The following is a 12,586-nucleotide window of genomic DNA, read 5'->3' as shown; positions in this document are numbered from 1 at the left end:
AGTGGCAGTTCAGTATTCTGGGGTTTCATTGCTTTAGACGTGACAGAGCAGAAGTAATTAAAGGATAAGTGGTGGTGTTTCTAGTAAGGGAAAATATCACAGCGGTGCTCAGTGAGGACAAACTGGAGAACACGTCTAGTGAGGCATTATGGATGGAAATGAGAAATCAAGAAAGGTATGATCACATTAATGGCGCTATCTAACAGTTCACCCAGCAATCCAAGGGATTAAGAGGAACAGATTTGAAGAGAGATAGCAGATTGGTGTGAGAAGCATAAAAGTTGTTGTAGTAAACACGAAAAATCTGCAGATGCTGGAAATCCAAAGCAACACACACAAAATGCAGGAGGAATTTGGCAGGTTAGACAGCATCTATGGGAAAGAGTAAACAGCCAAAGTTCGGGCCGAATCCCTTCAGGACTGGAAAGGAAGGAAAGAAGTCAGAATAAGGAGGTGGGAGACAGGAGGAAAAAGTACAAGGTGGCAGGTGATAAGTGAAACATGGAGAGGGGGAGGGAGTGAAGTAAAGAGCTGAGAAGTTGATTGGTGAACGAGATAAATAGCTGGAGAAGCGAGAATCTTGTAGGAGAAGACAGAAGACTAGGGAAGAAAGGGAAGGGAGAGGAGCATCAGAGGGAAGTGATGGGCAGATAAGGAGATAAGGTGAGAGATGTAAACAGGAATACAGAATGGTGAACAAGAGGAGGGACCAGAACTTTGAGAAATTGATGTTCATGCCATCAGGTTAGAGGCTACCCAGACAGAATATAAGGTGTTGCTCCTCTAACCTGAGTGTGGATAAGTACCAGGAGGAAGTTTAGTGGAAAGAGATGAGTGGACAAGAGAGCTGTGTAGGGAACAATTGCTATGGAAAGCAGAAAGTGGGGGCAAGTGGTAGATGTGCTTGGTGGTGGGATCTTATTGGAGATAGCAGAAATTATGGATAATTATGTGCGAGACACGAAGGGCTAGTGGGGTGGTAGGTGAGGGAGGACAAGAGGAACCTTATCCCTGGTGCGGCAGCAGGCGGATGGGGTGAGGACAGATGTGTACAAAATGGAAGAAATGCGGGTGAGGGCAGCATTGATGACAAAGGAAGGGAAGCTCCTTTCTTTGAAGATGGAGGACATCTCAGTTGTTCTGGTTGTTATAGTAGGTGATTTTAACTTTCCATATATTGACTGGGACTCCCATATTGTAAAAGGACTAGATAGGATAGAGCTTGTCAAATCTGCTCAGGAAAGTTTCCGTAATGAGTACGTAAAAGATCCAGTGAGAGAGTGTGTGATACTTGATCTGGTTTCAAGAATGAAACAGGGTAGATGACTAAAGCTTGTGTAGAGGAACACTTTGCATCGAGTGACCCTAATTCCATTAGTATCAAAGTAAATATGCAAAAGATAGGTCTAGTCCATGGCTTGATCTTCTAAATTGGAGAAAGGCCAATTCTGATGATATCAGAAATGATCTGGCAAGTGCGGACTGGGCCAGGCTGGTTTCTAGCAAAGGTGCGCTTTTTAAGTGGGAGTCCTTCAAAAATGAAATTCTGAGAGCGTAAGCCTTGTATGTGCAAATCAGAATAAAAGATAAATATAACAGGTTTAGTGAACCTTGGTTTTCAAGAGATATTGAGGCCCTAGTTAAGAATAAAAAGAGGTGCAATAGGAACAAATGAGGTGTTTATGGAAATAAAGATGCTGACAAAAAGATTTCTTGTGTCAAGTATTGCTCTCACAAGTACACATAAAAGAAGACAGCTCAAGCTGGGTCCAAGTCCTACGAGTTCACCTGCGGTTTGAGTCCCACAAAGAAAAAAGAAGAAAAGAAAACAAGAAAAGAAGGATATAGGAACAAGAGTTCGAGAGGACAAGAGCATTTTTTTCCTTTTTCTGTTTGAGTATAAGTAAGAAAACAAATTACAAAGTGTGAATGCTGGTTTAAGAATTGCCTGTCCTGGACCCGAAGAGGACTATGCTGGCATCTTGAGAAGTGGGTGGAATGGAATGTTTACAGAAGTGTGGACAGAAAAAGGAAATGTGAGAGAACTGTGGATGGTTTGCACATCTTCACTGGAAGGGTAAAGTGCAGAAACATTTAGATGAGTCTTGCAGAAAAAGCATTGAAAGTGACATAAATTTAAAGAAGGAAAAGGCACAGAGACGGCAGGGAAAGGATAATTGGCTCTACCTCGGTGTTTAAACAAAAATAAACTGGAACCAGAAGCAGAGGATGTATGAGCTGTTGATTTAAATGTACCCTGAACTATTCTAATAGAAGCTTTAATAAAATGTTTCATTTGCACTATAAATTGGCATAAGATACACAGTGTCTCAGAGACAATGATGCAAAGGAATACATAGAATGCATGCTTGGTGTATTTCAGAAATATTCCAGATTAACCCTGGAGAGAAAGGGGAGGTGGGGGTGGGAGAGGGGGAGGGGGGAGAGGGAGAAGGGAAGGGGGGAGAGGGAGAGGGGAAGGGGGGAGAGGTCAAGGGAGGGAGATGGGAGAGGGAGAGGGGAAGAGGGGCGAGGGGAAGGGGGGAGAGGGCAAGAGGGTGAGAAGTTGCCAGACATCTGTGGTTCCCTCGGTAGTATATTGTGTGGAATGGCTCAGTATTTATTTGCTAAGTATTATTTTGTCACTTCTACAACTTTTTAAATCATTTTCTTTATTTCTGTATTTATTCTTTATATCTGCAACCCAGGTTAAGAGACTGTTATTTGTGTGGGATGAGAAAGGTTAATTAGAATTGTGAGTGTTTTGCAACATTGTCAAAACTAGTTAAAACATCAGAAAGTTAAACCTACCAAGTGAGATGAGGACAACATATTGTATATATTGTTTAAAAAATATTGCGACAGCAGATGATTTCAGCTTGTAGTTCTGCTTTACATTTAACTCAAATGGCAGAGACCAAGTGTTCGCTAATCACTCTGTTTACAATTTTACTGTATACCTAACTTCAGCATTACCTGCTTTGTACTGTATGCATTTGGCTCATGTGACCCACTTGCGAATGGTTTTTATTTGTTTTGAACAGCATGGTTTGCTATTTCAATAATGCTCCTTTTAATTACTGGTTTTACAGTTCTTTGAATTACAGTAAAAAACATGGGGATGTGGTGCTGTGTAATGAAAATATTTTCAAATATATTCCTTGTTCTTTTCTCATTCAGCTGCAAACAAGAGGCACTGTACCCGTATTAAAAGTTTTAAGAAATTACTTTAACAGAAAGATACAGAGAATAAAATACAGAAATAAAGAAAATGATGTAAGTTGTAAAAGAGCCAAAATCATATTTATCAAATAAACACTAAGCATCTCCACATTATATACTGCCAGAGGGAACCACAGATGCCCAACAGATATTCCAGCCCCTCTTCCCCCAACCTCCCCTTTCTCTCTCTCTCTCTCTCTCTCTCTCCCCAACTCTCAGCACTAGCTGCGACCCAGCCTAAGAGAAGACTCCCCTCGCTCAAAGCAATTACCCCTTTGTACACCTTTGTACAGTCTTCAAAAATGTAAAATAAATTTTACCAAAGTTCCTTTCTAATCCCTAGTGGTACCAGCCAATATCTTCTTAACTCTTGTGACCTTTGGCCTAGGCTCATAACTTAGAAACAAAGCTAACTGGTCTGTAAGGAGGGAGACATTCTCCATCTGTAGTCCCGAGCATGCCCATCCATGAGCTTCTCCAGTATGTATTCACACCAAGTTCACGAAACATTGCTGTGTACTGGTTTCATTTTACTTTCTCAAAACTTTCTCATATCCCAGACTCTCTCTCCCTCCCTCTCCCCCCGAGTTCTCACTCTGTTTCTCTCTCCCTCCCCCTCTTTCTTTCTCACACCCCTCTCTTGCTCTCTCTCTCCCCCTATCCTTCTCACTTGTTTTCTCTCACCTTTTCTCTCTCCTTCTCTCCCCCCTCTCTCTCTGCCCTTGTCTAACCCTAACTCTTAGTTCTAGTTATGTCCCAGCCTAGAAGACTTCCCCCTGTACAATGAAGTTGCCCCCTTTTTATACTCAAGATCTCTTCAAAACTCTAACATAAATTTTACCAATGTTCTTTTCAATCCCCTGGTAGCACTAGCCTGTACCTTCAGATCTCAACCAACTTCTGGCCAAGGCAATTTTATAATGACGTATGAAAATTTTGCATGTGTTCACTGGTTGAGAGTAACAAAAGTACTCAGTAGAAACTACTAGTCTGTGAGGTGATGCCAGAAATTCTTGGGTGCCTTGGGTACCATTGATATCTGAGATAACCAAACTGAATTTCCCTCAAATAGAAGAAGGTGCTGTCTTCTGACAGAGAGAGAATCATTGTTTGTATGGGAGCAGAATGGCCCTGACTACAGCAGGACACTGAAAGGCATTTGGACGTAAGTGATCTGCCCTATAATCAAGACTAGACAACGGGGTGACCCGTTGGGGCACCCTTTGAGAGGAGGGTAGTGCAGTCTGATGTGACCAGAATGAACATTAATTTTTCCTGAATGCTATTGGTATTGCTTTGCTTTGGAAACTGAAGTAGAAAACCTCAGTTTATTAAAGAAGAACGATGCATAGCAAAACAAATATAGCTGCTCCTCATTTAACGAAGGACACTTTTGATGGCATCATTTCTGGTTTATCTGCCACCCTTGTGCCTCTTGTTGTCATTCTGGAGACATGCAGTCCTTTCATCCCCCGTTTCTTCATCCCTTCTGCTGTTTGTTGCTTGTCTCTGATCCTGGAGAAGTGCATGCCTCTCCTCCTCTGTCTCTTCTTCTCTCAACCTTTTTTGTCCTGACTTTTTGATCCTGGAGTCATGTGGGCCTGGCCTCATCTGATTCTTGTCCTCTCCCTCTCCTTACCACTTCCCGACAACATCTGGCGTCATCTCTTGACAATAATATCCCCCTTCCCTTTCCACGTGGCATAATTAGGCTGACCATTTTTTTAACTTAATGCTGAATAGAAGATACGAAGCAGTAACACCAAAGGATGCTGATTATTCCTCATGATGTAGTTGGTGCTCTCCTAAATAGACGCGATATAGTCACTGCTGTCCTTTGACTGCAACAAAGGGTTTTATGGGTGTCTCCAAGTACGTAATTACATTAAGATTTAATCATCTCTTATTGATGGGTGGCAGTTAGATCTGTCTCAATTCTGCACATTCTGATGCTGATTAGCAGAATGTGACCCCTCAAAACAGAGCTGCCCTGCCCTTTTGCTCCGGGAGGTGTCACTGCTGAGGCTGGCTATACGCATGCGTCGGGCTGTCACGTCCCGATTTCCATGATGGCCAATCGGGTCTCGGGTTAAAAGGGAGCCTGTTTATTTTGGCGAATGAGCAATTTTATATGAATATATAACCCTGAACTTTGCCTGCATTCTGTAAGTTAGCACATTTTAATTGAATTTAGCCAAAAAGTGTCGCTGTAATGCACCGTTTGCGCTAATTGGAGGTCACAAACAGACAGAGCATGAGAGTTTTAGTAGTATGTAAATAAGTGGACGAATTGCTCACCATCCTAAAATATGAATGGACGCAAATCAGCCTTTCACAGATTTTCAGAGCACTGCCATCAAACAATGCCTTCACAAGTTAGAGTAAGTCTTTTATAACTGTAAAACATAAAGATATAATCAAGCTAAATCCTAAGAGGGGCAAAGTTTCTTGTGGAATTCCAAATTCATGGTAGCAAGCACATGCTGCTGAACACTCAGTGTTCCTGCACTGGCTGAAAATTGTCCATTCTGAATGAGTTCCAGTTGTCATCATCTAATCAGAACTTTGCTCTCCTGCCCAACAGACTGCTATCATGGGTGACAGTGACGAAAATGTGCAGCGTGGCAACTGGTCCGCGAAGGCTGACTATCTGCTCTCAGTGACTGGCTGTGCTGTGGGTTTGGGCAATGTTTGGAGATTCCCCTACCTGGCGTACAGAAATGGAGGAGGTACGGTAGAGAATCCACAGTACTTGGGAGAGTGGACAAAAATAAATGGAATTTTATACAGGTGTAAGAAATATTCAATTCAGTGGAAAATTGCTCATAAACAATAGTTCAGAGAATTGCTGATAGAAGTATAATTAATCTAGAATTTTGATTTGTAAGTTAATTGAAAATATTTTTCAATAGTATGTGAAAGAACAGTCACTGGATTTCTGATATCTAACAAAGAGGTTCCCAAATCAGTCAAAAGAGGGAACTCTGCTCACCCCTGATAATGTTGTGCTCTTCATCAAAAATGTTGCTCCTTTTATTTTAAATTAAATGGTTCAAAATAATGTCACTTCAAGTAAGTAAGTGAATGGGGTTGTCACCAGAATAAATCTGATAAAGTGTTATTGTTGAAAATGCATGAACTGAATCATTTGGATGTATTTATAGTACTAGATCTCAAATTTTTGGTACTGGTCTCCTCACTTCTACCTCTGGGTCAAGGTTTGTAGGTTCTGGTCAAATTTTATTTTCATCAACTGCTCTTCACATTGCCTTGTCATCAGATTGATGGAAGTCAGGAACAAAAATATGATTGACCTGGAGAGGGTGAAAAGGATCCTGGCAAGATTCATTGCACGATCGATCGACCACATGCACACTCGCTTCATTGTCGTAATTGATCTGATATCGCCATGTTCTTCCATCGATTTGATGTGGTACAGGATTTCTGCCTTTGCTGCTTGAAGGGGTGGCAGAGGTTTAAACCTTCACACACTCAAAAGTTGAGATCTGCAGGTTAAGAAACCTAGTGCAAGGTGGGATTTGGCTGGGAGGCTCTTCTTTAACCAACACAGACACAATGAGTTGAATGACATCCTTATATGTTGTAAGCATTCTATTTTGCTACATCAAAACACTCAACTCAAAATATAAAGATGGGAAAACAATGAAGAACCACCTTATGATTCCCCTTATTAGTCAATTTGTCCCTGAGTGTAACACCCATGTATTGCAATGTAGAAGTCAGTGTTGAGCCCAAGGGTGGAATACTAACCAGAGGGACCAGATACACGCTATCCTTCACATACCAACTTCCCCTATTCATAGGGAGACTAAGGATTCTGACCTCACCTGAATGGTTTATTAGCTTTGATCAAAAAGACAAATAATATGATTATTTTACAAATTATTTGATTATTTTACTGGTGGCGTAATGGCATCAGCATTGGACTCTGGAGCAAAGGCTCCCGAGTTCGAATCCAAGTCAGGCCACCCCTGAGCACGCTTTCCATCTGTGCCAGGTTGAGCATAGAGCTGGCCACTCGGCCTCGTAAAAGAAAAGGTTTGAGTCAGGAACGTTCATATCGTGACCCAGTTAATCCAAAAGGAGACCAATCCTGACACCACGTGCCAGACAAGAATGGCTGACTGTCTGGTGCGACACGCTACAGAAAAAGTTTGTTTTAAGTTAATTCTTTCTTGCATTTCAAGCCATAAAACCATAAGACACAGGAGCAGAATTAGGCCACTCAACCCATCTGTTCCATCATTCCGTTATCGGTAATCCCAGATCCCACTCAACCCCATACACCTGCCTTCTCACTATATCCTTTGATATACAGACCTTGAAAATACCCACCTTAAATATGCTGCCTTAAATCTAAGCCATTTAACTAAATATTTATTCTTTTTTATTTATGTAAATCCATCTTTGAATTGCCTCTGACCACCAGAGATACTTCAGAAAGGTTTTTGACATAGTAAGCTATTTAATCAGGGTTTTACAGGAGTAGAAGCTAAGGATCTACCACCAAACATTTAAAACTGTTCCCAACTCTGACTCCTGGAACAGCCATTGGAGCCAAGCTCTGAGGTTGATCAGAACCAAGGAACTACAATCGATACATCTAGCAATGTATAAAGTGGGAATGGTGAACATGAGTGGTGGCTTGGATCAGATGCAGGCCAATCAATTTAAATCCAATTAAAGGGTGAATTTCTCAAGGTGGAAATTGCTCAGGCAACTTCATTCATTTTTTGAACATTCAGAACTGAAAAGTAAATGTACTATCAAAGTACATTTATGTCACCATATGCAACCCTGGGATTCATTTTCCTGTAGGCTTTTTCCCAGGGCTGAATTGGCTAAAACGAGAGGGCATCGTTTTAAGGTGCTTGGAAGTAGGTACAGAGATGTCAGAGGTAAGTTTATTACACAGAGAGTGGTGAGCGCGTGGAATGGACTGCCAGCAGCGGTGGTGGAGGCAGATATGATAGGGTCTTTTAAGAGACTCCTGGACAGTACATGGAGCTCAGAAAAATAGAAGGCTATGAGTAACCCTAGGTAATTTCTAAAGTAAGGACATGTTCGGCACAGCACTGTGGGCTGAAGGGCCTGTATTGTGTTGTAGGTTTTCTATGTTTCTTACTCATTAAATCCATAATAGAATAATAAATATAATATAATAGCCTCTGGCGATGATCTTTGCATCAACAATGAGGATGGGAAAGGTTCTGGAGGATTGGAGGGTTGCGGAGGTTGTTCCCTTATTCAAAAAATGGAGTAGAGATAACCCAGGGAATTATAGACTAGTGAGTCTTACTTTAGTGGTTGGTAAGTTGAAGGGGAAGATCCTGAGAGGCAGAATTTATAAACATTTGGAGAGGCATAATATGATTAGGAATAAGTCAGCATGGCTTTGTCAAAGGCAGGTCGTGCCTTACAAGCCAGATTGAATTTTTTGAGGATGTGACTAAACACATCGATGAAGGTAGAGCAGTAGATGTAGTGTATACGGATTTCAGCAAGACATTTGATAAGGTACCCCATGCAAGACATATTGAGTAAGTAAGGAAGCATGGCATCCAAGTGGACGTTGTTTTGTGGATCCAGAGCTGGCTTGCTCACAGAAAGAAAAGAGTGGTTGTAGACGCATCATATTCTGCATGGAGGTCGGTGTGCCTCAGGGATCTGTTCTGGAACCCCTACTCTTCGTGATTTTTATAAATGAGATGGATGAGGAAGTGCAGGGATGGATTAGTAAATCTGCTGATGACACAAAGGTTAGGGGTGTTGTGGATTGTGTGGAGGTCTGTCAGAGGTTACAGCGGGACATTAATAGCATGCAAGACTGAGTTGAGAAGTGGCTGATGGAGTTCAACCCAAATAAGTTTGAGGTGGTTCGTTTTGGTAGGTCAAATATGATGGAAAAATATAGCATTAATGGTAAGACTCTTGGCAGTGTGGAGGATCAGAGGGATCTTGGAGTCCGAGTCCATAGGGCACTTAAAGATGCTGCGCAGGTTGACTCTGTGGTTAAGAAGGTATATGGTGCGTTGGACTTCCATCAATTGTGGGATTGAATTTAAGCGCTGAGAGATAATGTTGCAGCTATATAGGACCCTGGTCAGACCTCATTTGGAGTACTGTGCTCAATTCTGGTCACCTCACTACAGAAAGGCCATGGAAACCATAGAAAATGTGCAGAGGAGATTTACAAGGATGTTGCCTGGATTGGGGACCATGCCTTATGAGAATAGGTTGAGTGAACTCGGCCTTTTCTCCTTGGAGCAATGGAGGATGAGAGGTGACCTGATAGAGGTGTACAAGATAATGAGAGGCATTGATCGTGTGGATAGTCAGAGTCTTTGCCCAGGGCTGAAATGGCTAGCATGAGAGGGTATAGTTTTAAGGGGCTTGGAAGTAGGTACAGAGGAGATGTCAGGGGTAAGTTTTTTACGCAGAGAGTGGTGAGTGTGTGGAATGGGCTGCCGGCGGCAGTGGTGGAGGCGGAAACAATAGGGTCTTTTAAGAGACTGCTGGATAGGAACATGGAGCTTAGAAAAATAAAGGGCTATCGATAAGCCTAGGTAATTTTTAAGGTAGGGGCATGTTCGGCACAGCTTTGTATTGTGGCCTGTATTGTGGTGTAGGTTTTCTATGTTTCCATGTTTCTAAAATCGTACCGAATGGCCATTCAAACAGTGGGCAAATGACAACAAACCATGTAAATACAAAGAAAACCACAGAAGAAACTGAAGGAGGAGGGACACCAGAGGGAGGAAATGGGGGGTAAAAGGACAACCAAAATGGGGAAAGGAAAAAGAGAAGAGTTGGGGGAGAAATTACCAGAAGATAGAGAAATCAATCAATATTCATTAAATAAGAGATGCTGCTTTTCCAACTATGAGTGGCTTCACTGTGACCATGGAGGGAGCTATGAATAGACAAGTCAGAATGGGAATGGGAAGTGGCCAAAACGTCAGAATGATTTCTAGTTTTTTTTACGGGTAAGTTTTTTATGCAGAGAGTGGTGAATGCGTGGAATGGGCTGCTGGCGGTGGTAGTGGAGGCGGAAACAATAGGGTCTTTTAAGAGACTCCTGGATGGATACATGAAGCTTAGAAAAATAGAGGGCTATTGGTAAACCTAGGTAGTTCTAAGGTAAGGACGTGTTCGGCACAGCATTGTGGGTTGATGGGCCTGTATTGTGCTGTAGGTTTTCTATGTTTCTATGAAGAACCTGAGATGAAGGGTCCTTGAAAGTGAGTCCATGGGTTGTAGGAACATTTCAGTGATGCGGTAAGTGACGTTGAGTAAAGTTATCCCCTGAACTGAAGCTGAGACAGAAACACATCCCATTTGTTAATCACACGAATAATGACGGTAAATGGATGAGCAGAGAGTTTTTTTTTTGCTTTCAGGATAGATATAATAAAAATATTTCTGGTTTAGTGGAAGATTATAAAGATGAATATTGGATTAAATATATTGATAGATAAGTAGATGAATGATAGATAGTTGTAGACAAGAATATATTATTGAAGAATTCAGATATAATTTTAATCAAGTATGGACAAGTAAGGAAATTGTTTTAGCCTTTGATTTTACTACAGTGATGTTTTTACTTTATTTTCCAGGTGCCTTTCTTATTCCTTACACAGTCATGATGGTATTTGTTGGGATGCCAATGTTCTTCTTGGAATCTTCCTTTGGGCAGTTTGCCAGCCTTGGACCTGTTGCGATATGGAAAGCGGTGCCAATTCTTCAAGGTTAACCTATTTTTTATCATTACAAACTTAGCAACAATTTAATAAGCATTAGTGTTCAAACTGTATTATTATATAGTTCTTAATTACTTTATAGTTGGTAAGTGAGTCCTGCTAGCTTGAATCAGTATACAGCCTGAATCGTTGTTGACAGACAAGTGAAAATAGTACAAAAGTGGAGCAACAAGAGATAGGTTTCCTTTCTGTGCTCTGAATTTGGACTTGATACACTTGATACTCTCAAGCTGATGTGTAATTGTTCAGATGGTTACATTGTTCCTACGTTTCAAACATTTATTTTGTTCTTAAGAACAATACTACTTTATTAATAAAAGATATAATTCAATAGGAGTCATTATATGTGCCATTTTCAGCATAAATCATGATTTTTCATTTACATTGCATCAGCATATTATCACGATTCAAAAGGTTTCACAAGACTTCCAGCTACTTTTCCCCTTACAGTGTCTGCAGTGGCTTCACTAAGCTTCAGTATGTCCATCAACATCAGCTACTGAACCTTGAACTGCACTAGTCTACAACATTCATTTGTACACAGCTATTTGTGGAAGTACAGAATGTTTTGGAAAGACCAGTATTTCAGACAAGTTGATGGTCTTCTGCCAACTGTTGATATTTATCTCAGTTTGGGCTCCCAACTCAGTTTATGGTAGAGCAAAGTTTTGAATTACACAACTGTTTAGAATGAACCTAGCCAAACTCCACTGCATCCTTTCCCAGACCTTCTTGACAAACATCAGGAGATCATGTTGCAGTTGTGTGAAGCACTGGCTACAATGCTCTTGGAGAGCAACACACACTAACAAAATGCTGGTGAACGCAGCAGGCCAGGCAGCATCTCTAGGAAGAGGTACAGTCGAGATTCGGGCCGAGACCCTTCGTCAGGACTAACTGAAAGAACAGATAGTAAGAGATTTGAAAGTGGGAGGGGGAGGGGGAGATCCAAAATGATAGGAGAAGACAGGAGGGGGAGGGATGGAGTTAAGAGCTGGACAGGTGATAGGCAAAAGGGATATGAGAGGATCATGGGACAGGAGGCCCAGAGGATGGGCAAGGAGTTATCGTGAGAGGGACAGAGGGAGAAAAAAGAGAGAAAAAAATTAATAATAAATAAATACATAATGGATGGGGTTCAGAGGGGAGGTGGGGTATTACCGTAAGTTAGAGAAGTCAATGTTCATGCCATCAGGTTGGAGGCTACCCAGATGGAATATAAGGTGTTGTTCCTCCAACCTGAGTGTGGCTTCATCTTTACAGTAGAGGAGGCCGTGGATAGACATGTCAGAATGGGAATAGGACGTGGAATTAAAATGTGTGGCCACCGGGAGATCCTGCTTTCTCTGGCAGACAGAGTGTAGGTGTTCAGCGAAACGGTCTCCCAGCCTACTGCAGGTCTCGCCAATATATAGAAGGCCGCATCGGGAGCACCGGATGCGGTATGTCACCCCAGCCGACTCACAGGTGAAGTGTCGCCTCACCTGGAAGGACTGTCTGGGGCCCTGAATGGTGGGGAGGGAGAAAGTGTAAGGGCATGTGTAGCACTTGTTCTGCTGGGAGGAAGATCGGTGGGAAGGGAG

The 12,586-nt window shown here is 41.9% G+C and overlaps 1 protein-coding gene across 1 annotated transcript in view; it reads left to right on the top strand.

Moving 5' to 3' along the window:
- The window catches only part of LOC134353300 (sodium- and chloride-dependent neutral and basic amino acid transporter B(0+)-like), a 109,313-nt gene that overhangs the window by 2,294 nt on the left and 94,433 nt on the right, over positions 1-12,586 (top strand). The window contains exons 2-3 of the mRNA XM_063061336.1: positions 5,807-5,951; positions 10,860-10,991. Coding sequence (XP_062917406.1) covers positions 5,816-5,951; positions 10,860-10,991 — 268 coding nt within the window. The 5' untranslated portion in view covers positions 5,807-5,815. The remainder of the gene's footprint in view (positions 1-5,806; positions 5,952-10,859; positions 10,992-12,586) is intronic.

The sequence above is a fragment of the Mobula hypostoma genome, chromosome 10 (genome assembly GCF_963921235.1).
Source record: "Mobula hypostoma chromosome 10, sMobHyp1.1, whole genome shotgun sequence".
Lineage (NCBI taxonomy): Eukaryota > Metazoa > Chordata > Chondrichthyes > Myliobatiformes > Myliobatidae > Mobula > Mobula hypostoma.
Note: the sequence above shows the minus strand (reverse complement) of the source record. Positions and strands in the feature narration are given on the sequence as shown.